Source organism: Scaptodrosophila lebanonensis, unplaced genomic scaffold, assembly GCF_003285725.1.
Source record: "Scaptodrosophila lebanonensis strain 11010-0011.00,11010-0021.00 unplaced genomic scaffold, SlebRS2 tig00000123-arrow-arrow-pilon, whole genome shotgun sequence".
NCBI lineage: Eukaryota > Metazoa > Arthropoda > Insecta > Diptera > Drosophilidae > Scaptodrosophila > Scaptodrosophila lebanonensis.
Genome location: NW_022060581.1, coordinates 1198630 through 1211985, shown reverse-complemented (window position 1 = coordinate 1211985; position 13356 = coordinate 1198630). Strand labels below are relative to the sequence as shown.

The 13356-nt window shown below is 37.4% G+C and overlaps 2 protein-coding genes across 2 annotated transcripts in view; both read right to left on the bottom strand.

Annotated features, from left to right (window-relative positions):
• Positions 1-13356, bottom strand: part of LOC115628690 (uncharacterized protein DDB_G0286299) — a 36447-nt gene that overhangs the window by 9244 nt on the left and 13847 nt on the right. The gene's annotated exons all lie outside the window — the stretch shown is intronic.
• Positions 6638-7589, bottom strand: LOC115628692. Its single transcript, XM_030524869.1, has 2 exons — positions 7050-7589; positions 6638-6927 (listed from the first exon to the last, which is right to left on the bottom strand). The coding sequence occupies exons 1-2, from the start codon at positions 7437-7439 to the stop codon at positions 6889-6891; spliced, it is 429 nt and encodes a 142-aa protein (XP_030380729.1). The 5' UTR covers positions 7440-7589; the 3' UTR covers positions 6638-6888.

The window sequence follows — 13356 nt, the reverse complement described above, 5'->3', positions numbered from 1 at the left end:
TCAGAAACAGCGGGGAAAAATGCTGACCGCACCCGCATGTCTCTTTATGCCTTTCCATGGTCATGCAAACTTTCTCTCCATTCTTTTGACACCCTCCCCACCCCCCTCCCCTCCCCTCCCCACGTATTTCCTGTGGGTTTGAATGTCCGTGTGTGTGGGTGTGTGGCTGTGTGTGTGTGGCTAACCACAACGCGTGGCGGATGTGTGAAAATCGCTTAAAGCGCTAAAAAGCGATGGCACAGCAACAAACGTGCAGCAAACGCGCACAAACCGCAAATGTTTTGGCCAAATGTTCGTTTTATTGTTTAATTTTTCAATTTACAGTCTTTGGGGCACCCGCTGGGCGCTGTGAGCGGTGGGGGAAGGCTTCACAAAACCGCAATAGCCAACGCGATAACAGTAAATCAATTTGTGTGCACTAAACTATTTTCAGTTGAAAATAGTTTCAGTTGAATAGTGGGAAAAAAAATCAAAAACCAAAAACAAAAAACCAAACTTTCGCCTCATAATGGAAACGAAATACTTGCAGACTCCTTTGGGCGGCAGAAGTAGCTAAGTGGCTCTTAGCTCCTTGGAGAAATCAATGCAATCAGTCAGAGTATTGGCAATGGGGAATCAGTTTGTATTGTTTTGCTTTCTCTTTTCTTTCCCTTTCTGTTCTGTTATTTTCTTTCTTTTATGCTGCATACCAGGCGTATGCGTAATATTTGCATAACAATTCATGGCCAAATGTCAAACAATAACTCAAAATTTGAAAACAACAAAAATTGCCAGCATAGCAGGAATAAATACATACATATGTATGTACATATGTATGCATGTGTGGGTGTGTGTGTGTACAGGCATATGGAGGAGGAGAAACGCGTTACATAAAACTCGATGCAATGCCAAAGCAAAAGTTTACACACTTCGAGCGCATAAATCACGCACACAAACAAACAAACAGGCAAACAAACAGACACAATCGCACGCCACGAACTTGTTATGGGCGTGCCTCACACGCCCCACAACAAAAGCAACACAAACAACAACAACAACAGTGAGCCACACGTACATATTTGGCCATAAAATTTTAACAACTTCAACGAGCACAGCACAAGCAAGGGAAATACCAAAAAATCTCGCTGGCTCTCTGTGTGTACGATTGTATGTGTGTGTCTGTGTGTTAGAGGTGGGCGTGAGTCGTGTTTTTGTTCGTGACCTCTCGTGTTGCAAGTTTGCGATATTTTTTATACTGTCTTACATGTTCTATATATATATATATATAGTACTATACAGATATAGATTCAGATAGGATAGCACAGGATATTTAGGAGTCAAGTCCGTTTGTTTTCAATACTTTCCATAGTCTTCTGTTCTATATAGATATGTAGTACATTATAGATATAGATTGAGAAATTTTATTATTTTATTAGAGATCAATTAAGGGTCTTGGGTTTTTAGAAAACTCATCCAATTCAGGTTCACCAAGATCCTTATACTCAACTACTTATATTAATATGACTGATATATTTCAATAATCTCCTTTTTATTACCATTGTACCATTAAATCGCGCTAATCCCTGAAATGGAAATAAAATAAGCTGCATTGATTTGTTTTCTCAGTGCACATCTTCGATTCCCTCCCACTGTAGTTTTGTTTCCAAAAGAGTGAAGATATGGTTTGAGGATGATAAAGACAGTTGTCATAAAAATTATGATTTCAAAGGGACTTGCCGGAAAACTTGGACGAAGTTACGGTCGGAAGGGGAAGGTGAGGAAAAGCAGACCTTAAAACCTGCTAGGAAAAAAAACACATGAAGTCAGTCCATGACAGTTCACAAAAGGTCCTATTATTATTAATATTTTTACATGTTCGCCCTGGGGAACTTTAACTTAATACGAGTTCAACTCTACAATTATATAAAGTTTTGCACAAACTCGTACTTTGAATGATTATAAGAATGTATTCTGATTACAAGAAAATGTTTTATTTGAGAAAATGTTTCATTTCGTCTCTCACCTTTTTTTTGACTTTCTGGTCTTAACTGCTCGACTTCTTTTTAGTCTTCAGCTAACTCTCTATATGTGTGCTGGACTATTGGCAAGACCTTTTCCACAATTTATGTTAAACAATTTTCCATTCATAATACAGAAGCAGACAACCTAGTATGGACGATTAAAACACCATCGAAGAAAGAGTCTTATAAAAGTGATATTTCTTTTTTAACTGCACGTCTATGCATAATTAAAATTATTTTCTGATCGTGAGTCGATTTGCAAAGCATTCCTTTTTAGTATACCCACAAATTCGTATTGTACATCTCTAATGTGTGTCTGTGTTTAGTTGCTTTTGACAAATTGAACATACAAATAGCGCTGTTTTTTGTTTTTCTGGTTAATTTATTTCTATATGCACTCAAAAAATTAATCGATCGAAAAAGACAAAGACATATAACCGAAAAAAGTTTGCAGATTATGGCAATTTATTTGTAAATCAGACGGCAATCAAAAATATCCACAATCGACCAACTCGAAAAACGGTCTTTTTTTATTTATGAAACTGTAATTATTTATAAGAAAAATACAAATACAGCTTAAACTAAGAGTTTAGTCTTATTTTGAAATCGGTCTGGATTTGTATGGAACCAGAAGCTATAAGAAAATTTAAAAAAAAAAAAGGCAGGCTTTTATGAATCCCAAGATTATGCCAACGTTTTGGACTCTGAACATAAGCTGCTACTAGAGTATTTTAAAATGTTGTAAAACTTGGAAACCCATTTGCGGAAACTTATCTTCGAAAGTAAAAAAAAACTAAAAACGTCAATCAACAAACTCTGAATTTTTAAATCCACAGCTATTTCAGCTATTGAATGAATTGGAAGCTTCTTTTTAATTGAATTCTTTATGTGCTAAAATAAATTCATAACTGAATCTTTTAATTGAATAAATACGATTTGTCTTAATCGCTGTCTAAACAGCCATAAAAAAAATGTCTAAGTATGCTCTTAAGCGGGCACTTCCCTTCGAAGAACTGCGTCCAATTTCTTAGATTACAGATATAAACTATATGTTTATATATACAAGTACATACATTTTTATATATTCAGCACAAAAATGTAGTGAGCAGTTCGCAGGACATTCGACATTCGAACAAATAAATAACAATTTCACTGTAGCATACTTTTCAGCGCAGGGAGCAACTCAGCTCAACTGCTTGTGGCAAAACGTTATTTTTTCTTCCCCCGCCCGCCAATTTTTCGTTGGCACATGAATTGCAATTTCTTTTCCCACACAATACAAGAGTGACATCTGTGTGCATGTACATATATACCCTACCATATACTTGTATTTATGTATATACGTACGAGTGTGCTTGGAAGGGGGGGGGCGCACATCTGAATCTCGAGGGAAAGCTGCTAGAACTACAAGTAGCTACAATGTACGAGTAGTTCACAGCGTGTGCGTGTCTGTCCCTTTGTGCATATTCGTTGTACATGTGCCTGTGTGGGTGTGTGTAGCTAGAGAATTAAAGCTACATTTTTGCCGAGAAGACAACAACAACAATGACAATGGCAATAGCAACTGTCATTGACGGCGCACCAGACCACTTTTGAAAGGTCTGTGTAGGAACTATGTACATAACAAAGTTAATTTCAGTTAGTAGCACACGCACACACACACTCACACATCTACTTAGTTGCTGGAATAGTTAAGGACGCTAAAGACATATTCTGCAACAAAAACTGGGAGTCCGAAATAGTTGCAACAATGTACTAAATGCTGGCTATCTAGAAAGTAATGCACTCAAACGATATATTCACGTTTCATTTCGCTTCAAAATCTGTTCAGTATACGAGTATATGGTAATGCTTTTTAGCTCAGCCATTTAATTGAAATAGACTTTGCTATACCCATAATTTTTCTATGAATTAGTTGGCCAATATCTTTAGGGTATATGAAAGTAATAAATGCCTTTATCTAGTACGAGATTGTTATAAGTCTGATCTGCATATCAATCAGACAAGACTATATACCACGTTTGGCGTCCCTATCTGTTATTGTTCAAAATTTATGGATGTTCATACAGACGGACGTTTTTTTCTGCATCGATTTGTCTCGTATAACACGGGGTCTGTCTTTTGAAACAAAAGAGCTGTAGTCAGCAAATCTATCTTCTAAATTTATTCACTAAATACAAAACCATTAAGGACCACACCATTTATACTATATCTACAAAAATTCGTCATTCGTCATCTCAATTCCTTCACTTAGATTTGACCATAATTAAGACAATTATCGGTAATGTTGTAACCACATACTAATATATATTTGCCGCAAAATAATTTCGTTACTTTTAATTTGATGGTCTATGGTCTAAATATTTTAAAACGTTTCATTATATTGTACCATCGGAAAATTATAAAAAAAAAAACTTGTCTTCTTTAGCCGGACACTCATCTCCTCTGGAGTTTGGAGTGTGGGAGCGACAAATGATTCACGCTAAACCAGTCCTCGGCGCAGGATGAATTGTTGCGTAAAAGCATGCATCTTGAGGAGTTCGTTTAGTTGTTGGCAGAAGGGCCCGTTCATCCGTACAGTGCCGGCCATCAGTTCGTTGCCTCGAAGATGCGGAACTGTCGGCGCGACTCGACGATCCGCATCCCCCAGTCCATGAGCTTCATCCAGACTATTCTCAAGCTCGGATTCCTCATCTGGCTTGGCGGCCATGGCCGACTGCTCTTCCAGCTCGCAACTCAGTATCTTCTGCTTGGTCGCTCGATTGTTCCAAGCCCGCTGCGGACTCAATATATGCTCGTCGATATCTTCAGTTTGTTTCGCCATCTGCACGGCACTGGCCACTATTGAGGCCGGGGCCTGTGCTACCTTTTTGGGTAAAAGGACAGTCGATTCAGCTGTAAACACGCCTGGATCTGCATCTGACATTGAGACGAAATCTGAACCTGGACCCTTTGTCACATCGCTGCACAGTTTCTCGAAAATATTAATGAGCTCGCGTACGGTCTTGCCGCGCTTCATATTCTCGATATGTCTGGCCTGGAGATTCGCGTTTGACATACTTTCTGTTGTCTGGACTGAAAGGCGTTCGAATTTCGAATTTAACGGAATATTTGGATACAATTGTAGATTTTGGACAAATATAGAAAATTTGTAACATGCCACAAATTTACTTGAGCCAACAAATGATATCTCATGAGACGAGTGAACAAACGAGCAATGCCTACCCGATAAAATCCGGAAACAAATAGCCCAAACAAAATACGACTATATGCGACTGGTAGGTAGGTGCTGGTGGTCGAAGAAAGTGAAATGAAAAGAGATTATTTTGTAAAAATATCAGGTAAGTGTATATTTAATATACTTGTATAAAGATTTTAACTTATTAATTACAATAATAACATTTATTATTTATAAAACATTTTCTTATTCCCTAAACATTTTCTCAGATTTATTTTTCTAATATAACTAAGCTTGTAGAGCCTACTGGTGAAGTAACACAGATTTGTATGCAAATTATTTGCATGTCTGACCGCAGTTGCAGCTCTCCATTGACCCTCTTTTTGGGAATTGATCAATAAAGCTATTTTAGTTTATCCACATGTGTTCAAAGACTATATATAGATGGATATTCTCATCAGCATTTTGCTAATTTGAATATAAAATACTATCAGGTCTCACCCGTCTTTGCTGGGCTACGTATTTTTGCTTACAATTACAAGATTATTTACAATATGCTTTTTCTCATCCGACACTCTAAAGTTTCTAAAGGAACTAACCCAACAGCAAATATCTTTGGTATGTTCCGAGAGCTTGGGTATACATAGAGTGCAACTAAACTACAAGTATGTATATACATAACGCATACGATACATATGTACATAAACAGGAATGTTGCCAGATTTTTAGCCAGTTCGGGATTTTCAAACTTTCTGAGTGAAAAAAGTGGGATTGTTTCATCGAAAAAGGATAAAGTGAATAGAAAATGTACATCGTATATATATTGAGTTCAAATTCTGCGACAAAATATAGCAAAAATAGCCATCGAAAATGTAATTTCATAAAAAATAAACTATTTTAAATCAGATTTACCCTATGGTTGAACATTGGAGTCTTATTCGTCTTGTGAATAAAAAATATTTAAGTAAAACAGAAAAATATGGCGTTTCAAATAATAGTCTGGCAAGTCGAGTCGATAAAGCCAAGTCCGTCTGTCTGTCCGTCCGTCCGTATGAACGTAAGGATCTGAGCAAGTAGAAAAACTGGAATAACCAAATTTGGTATGCAGATTCTTCCAAGTCCAAGAAAGTACGACTTTCAGTTTTTTTTTTCGATGCACCAAAAGTTAAATTAAATTTTCTTAAATTATTATTATTTTTTTTAATTTTCCTTTTTTGTGGAGAGTACAGCGTGATTTACTGTCGGGCTTGCTCGACTGTAGCGTCCTATCTTGCTTACCTTACTTAACAAATATATATTAGACCTTTAAAACTATACTACTTAAAATACAACTGGGAATAGAGCAACAATAAACAAAGCTAATAAAAAATTTGTAAAACTTAAATAAAATAAAAAATGTACTATTGCTTTTTATTGCTATTAAATAAAATATTATAACTCCAATCACATTTGGCTCAAATATTTTTTTAAAAGACAATATAAAAATATAAACAAAATAAATAAATAATATAAATGAATAAAATAAATATCAGACTTAATTGAGCATTTTTGTATACATAGTTGGTTGTTATTAGTATTTAAATATTATCAGTAGTGGAAGGAATATCTTAAATTTGTGCCTCGTTTGTGCAGTTGAGGTATTTTTCTCCCAAAGTCTGCTTCTCGAAATGGCTTGGCTCATGGATTGGATTGTGATTGGAACAATTGGTTTTAAAGCATTTGAACAATTTTCTCCAAAGCTTCACAACGCTTCAAAGTGCATAAAACGATAAATAATAATAATAGAAATAATAAGTGTTTAAAACAGAAACGAATAAGGAAAGGTGTCACATTTGGGGGAAACAATAACGGGAAACAGAAACCAAACTTACAATGGATAATGGTGGGTTAGGGAATAGATCCAGCTCTTCGCGAACTTCTCGAGTCCCCTCACTGGCGGGCTTGGGCAACCCGTTGTAATTGGGTTTAAAAATCAAACGTCGGCCGATTGTGGGCGGTGCTGCTTTGGAATTATATAAAGACGATGACGATGTCGATGGGGGGTGTGCTTGAGTCTGAATCGGCGACTCCAATTGAGACAAGCAGTCAAATGATTGATCCGTCTCGTTCATAGAAGGTGCCAATATTTCCGAATACAAACTCAGCTCCATCATGCCGAAGGGATTATTGGAATCAAAGCTGAGCTCGCTCAGTTCCGGCCAGTCATCCGTGGAGCACGGTAGATGTTTGGGCAACTCGGTTGCTCCTCTGATAAGCTTCATAGTTTGGGGCGATTTCCAGGCTGGCTCTACCCTTGCTACGGACGGACGACGAATTACCAGACTTTTAGTGTTTAATTTGCAGATGCTGGCCACCTTCGCCTGCTCCGCCTGTACTAGACGTTTACAATTGCAGTTATTATTGTTGGGCAGTATGGCCCCATTGCCGGCCATTGGTGAAGCCTCATTTGTAATGTTACCAGCAGCCTGGTCTCCACTCTCAAGCAGCTGTTTATTGTCCCATGGCTTATACACGCATGGCACATGGCCCTCCGTGGACACCAAGCTGGACGAGTTGGCCAGCCCTGGTGGAATATTTTGGATTGCATTGATTATCTTGAATTTTGATATTGGCTTGATTTTAAGATCCTGCGCGCTCTTATTAGTTTTATCCATGGCGAAGCTGCCTTTTCTTTCGTTCAATACTTCAAACTAAAAGATAATGAAAATACAATTGAAATGGAAACTGTGCGATAATGTCTGCTGCCCTCCTCCTCTTTCTAAATTCATTTCAAACATTCCTTCAATCGCTATAAAAACACCAAATACTTAGTAGTACTATATGTAATGGTCGATCGAAAACACAATTTCCTTGTGAGTAATTTTTTTCTTATTCGATAAACAAATTGTTTAACTCTCCACTTGTTAGAATTTTCTTATTTACTAATTGTTTATTTATATCAAAAGAAACTTTACGTATATAATTACATATATATAATGCTCTTCAATTGTTTTTTTTTTTTACATTAAAATGAATGAAATGTGTTCAAGAAAAAACTGAAGAGGTTTCTTCATCACTTCTCTTATATCGAATGCAATCCTAATATTATGTTAAAAAAGTTCATTTGTTCTTAAGCAATTTACTTTTACTTGGTATTAAATAATCTTGGTGTTCTTCTTCTTCTTTTTTTTTTTTTTTTTTTTTGAATTAACTTATAGCTCGTTAAGTAGTTGGAAAGGTGGGAGATTCCTCTCTAAAGTCGTCTAATAATGTGTTAGTTGAGATGATAGTTGATTTAGTTGAGAGATAAAATAGGTTACACATTTCAGGTTTCCCCTATTTATATAATTGAGGTGAAATGCCACTACGGCGGCTAAAATTATTGACAATTGTTCCGTTTCGAAAATTGCGATAAAATTGTGAACATTATTGAAGCAGGCCAGCATGTCAGCAGCCGAAAAGCTAAACACTGACCACTAAACTTTTTAAAACCAGCTGAAAGAAGCATGACGTCGTATTTCTACTTGTATCTGCGAATTGTTGGCCAAATGAAATGAAACCGACCCATTTCTTAAACGAATGGTGACTGGTGATGAAAAATGGCTCTCAAACGACAATGCTGTGCGTAAGCAGACCTCTTAAAAGCTTAGTAAGGAAGATAAAGCGATGTCGGACTAGCAGCCAGAAAGGTTTTGCTGTGCATTTGATGAGACTGGAAGGGAATCATCTACCGTGAGCCACCTCTCATATGAATTCGAACCTCTACTGTCAACATTTAGACCGTTTGAAGCAAGCGATTGCCAAGAAGCGAACAGAATTGGACGATAGAAAAGGACAATGCACATCAAAATGTATTCACCGGAAGCTCGAGGACCTTGGAACCTAATTGAACATTACTATTTTTTTGGGAGAGAACAGATGTTTTATCGGAGAGGGTAATAGTTTTAAACAAAAGGTGCTATAACTATCTACATACCGACACAAATTGAACAGATGGTAACACAAAAAGGATTTCTTTTTCCCCAATCCCTATAACTACGGGTTCGTTGAGGGATTTCGAACGATCGATTAATATGTTCTCGATAAAACAGTTTGTCCTGACTGACTGTTTTGTGATCAACGTGTAGGAAAATTCGAATCGCAAATGGGGGAAAACGAGCTCCAAAGTGTGTTGAAAAAATACAAATTTTTAATCCATCGACTTCAAACATGGTTTTTAAATTTTATACAAGAATACAAGAAAAACTGCATACTTGGTCTTCAGAGTTTTGAGTTCTTCATATCATATGATATTTGCTAAATCAATAAAAAGCGCTTCTAATGATACAGCATTAGCAGCGTTGAAAGAAAATATTAGAAAATTGTATATTTTTAGTTAGTTTTTCAAAAATGCAGATTTACGCTTTAATTGTAGTTGGAGAAGTGAAGATTCAAGGCTGTTTTTCTAAAGACATTCCCTACCAGCAGGACTACTTTAAATCAAAGACAGCTGGCGCTTTCATTAAACATTATGCAAACATTTACATTTAAAATTTGGGAGCTAATCACGTGACATCCATTTGTAGGAAATTTCATTCAAATGTTAAGCACTTAAATGCTGCGAACAAATGACAAATTAAGTGTGGCGCCACAGTGACAGGAAACAAGAGCACCACCACCCATCCACACACACACACACACACACACACATACACCTATACACCTACACTCGCACGTATGCCAACACGAACACCAAACAAACACTCAAAGCGACGGCTTTGAACTAAACAACAAAGAAGCTCGCGCACACATTTAAATTCAAATGCCGTTTGCAGTTTTGCAATTTAAATGTTTGTCTGTTCGTTCGTTCGTTTGTGTTTGGGACTGCGTTAGTGGCAGGCACACACACACACACACACACACAAACACACGCACACACACGCCTAGTTGCCAACAAGTGCTTATCCTTTCAAAACGCAAACACAAACACAGACAGACACACCGGGACGCTGCCTTTAAGCCTTTTCTGTTTGGAACGCTTTTAATGTCGTTGCCTTCGCCTCCAGCTGCCTGGACCCAACGCTTAACCCTCTGGCGGCCGGTGCTTAAGCCTCCTCTGGCAGCATGAATCTACATTTCGGCGCTTCATCTATTTTACATATTCGTCGCCATATTTACAGGCGCTCTATTTTTTGCCTGTTACCTTTTCCCCCAACAAAACATACATGAGTATTCAGAGCAGTTCAAAGCAACCTTGGCCTCCCAGTTGGCATCGTCGGTGTTGTCCTTTTCACTTTTTTCAGATCGGATTCGGGGTTATTTCTGCGCACCTGTGTCTTATAGTAGTTGGGACATTTAAGTCTAAGTGGGAGTGGGCTGGTGTGTGTACACGTATAGTATACGTATATATCTCACACCATAGGAGTTTTAGGCATGGAATTCAAGCGCCAAGCAATTCAAAATGTTTATCTCGTCAAAGCGAGGATATATGTATACAAATATTTCTATAAATAGTACATGATTAGATTAGAAAATCTATTTACTCACCAGATCTACAAGACAAACAGTGTTGACTGCAATGAGAAAAACAAGAGAGAACGCTACAGTCGAGCAAGCCCGACAGTGTAATACCCTGTACCCAGGTTAACTTGCGTCACTGAGTTATATGCGCCCATAGCAGCAGCAAAAAGAGGAAGAAGAAGAGCGAACTTGTTGCTGCAGTTTGTGGGGGTTGTACTGGCGAAAATTTGTTTTGCTAATAACTTTTCTTAGAATTGACCGAATTAAATAAAATTTTGAACAACAATAGACAATTATATATAAATTATGTGTGCAAAGTTTGGTTGAGGTAGCATTTTAAATGTGGACGCTATTGACGAAATTCTGTAGCGGGGGAAGGGGGGGAAAATTCCAAAAAATAAAATAAACTCGTCCTTACTCGGACCTAGGAGAATCTGGATGCCAACTTTGGTTATTCCAGCTTTTATAGTTTCCGAGATCCTTGCGTTCATCCAGACGGACGGACAGACGGACAGACGGACAGACGGACAGACGGACGGACATGTCTAGATCGATTTCTCTCGTCATGCTGATCAAGAATATATATACTTTATGGGGTCGGAGATGCTTCCTTCTGTATGTTACATACTTTGCACAAACCTAATATACCCTTTTTACCCTACGGGTACAGGGTATAAAAAGAACAAAATATATATATAGTATAGGAATAGGTATGACTTGTGAGACTACATTACTTCAGTATCAAATGGAATTAAAATTGCAGCTCACTTTACTAATAATTACAAGATCCCGCTGGCAGGCACCGAAGCGGAATTGAAGCTCTATCTTAACTCTAAGCCCCTATCTTGACTCAAGCTCTGTCTTAACTGAGGTCCTATCTTAACTGAAGCTTCTTCTTAATCAATGCTCTATTTAAAAAAATTGCATATCTTTGTTGGGGCTTTAACTTAACTGAGGCTCTTTCTTAACTAAGGCTCTATCTATCTATTCTATCTTAACTAAGTTTCTATTCTCTATTCTCATATATTCTTAACCTACGCTCTGTTTAAACAAATGTCCTAATGGATCTTTATCTTAACTGAGGCTCTTTCTTAACTAAGGCTCCATCTTTTCTCCGGTTCTATCTTAGCTTAGTTCCTCTCTTAACTGACGCTCTTTCTCAACCTAGCTCTATTTAAACAGAGTTCCTATCTTTATTGGGGCTTTAACTTAACTAAGGCTCTTTTTTAACTAAGGCTCTACCTATCTATTCTATCTTAACTAAGTTTCTATCTTAGCTGATTCTAACTATTCTTAACCTAGACTCTATATAAACAAATGTCCTAATGGAACTTTATCTTAACTGAGGTTCTTCTTAACTAAGGCTCTATCTTATCTCCGGTTCTATCTTAGCTTAGTTCCTCTCTTAACTGAGGTTCTTTCTTAACCTACGCTCTATTTAAACAAAGTTCCTATCTTTATTGGGACTTTAGCTTAACTGAGATAAAAGTAGAACATTTTTTTTAGAGCGAGTCTGTCAAGTGGCTGTGAAGGCGAGCACACTTTCGATAATCATTTTTCTGGATCATCTGCTGTTCTTGCAGCGCAGTAAAGTAATTTTTTTTCCTAAAATCCTTGAAATCGGGAATTGGAAAATGTCAGAATATGTTGATATAATTCAATATTATTCGGTTCTCTATTGTGGGTCTGTTTTTCAATCTGAGTAGCGTGAAGCGGATTTACCTAAGAAATATGAAATAGATAGTACATAGTGGTTCTAGAGCTCGGCCCACTGATTGGTTTGACATCTTGGCTCATAAATGAACATCAGTTGCGTCTTGGATTCAGGAGAGTCAACTGTTGGCATTAAAGTCCCACTGCTGTCTCCTGAATGTCATTCGCTGCTCAATTAATTAATTATACAGGCGCAGGGCCTTTTCGTTCCACCTCGCCCCCCTCTCACAACTACAACAACAACAAGAACAACAACAATTCATTTCTTATGTATGCAAATCTTCAAATGCAACAGAAACTAAACGTGAAGCATCAGCAAATCACAATTTTGAATAATTTGCCATTTGTTGTTGTTGCTGTTGTTGTTAAATTATAAACAAGAAATTCCCATTTCACTAACGTAACGCTGACAACAACAACAAGTAGAACAAGAAGAAGAAGAACAACAACAACAACTGACATTGACGAGCGATAAAAGGCGAGGCATGAGCGTTGGTTGGTTGCCTGGCAGACGTTGCAAAATGTTGTAGCAGCATTTAAGGCGCTTACAGCACCATTTTTGTTGCTACAACACATCTTATGCATATGCATTAACGTGTACATAATATGTACATACATATCTACCTATCTACATATACTTGTATATATATGTATTTATGTATGTACTTGCGCGTGCAAAGGCTGCTGTGCATTCGGTTTGTAAAGGCGCTTCCCAACTTGCCATTAATGTAGCACGATGTTATCTGTGGAGGTATCAGGATGCTCCTTGAATGGCACTCGCACTCGCACACACACAAACACACACACACACACGGACAATACTTCATATAAATTATGTATGTGTGCACACACTAAAGCAATTAAGGCAATATCAGCATCATTATGTTAGCCAAGGCAATTAATTTGCTCGACCAAAATGCTCCACAATGATGAAAAATATGATGAGATTTTTGATGGCCACACGCACACTTCAATGTGCATGTATAT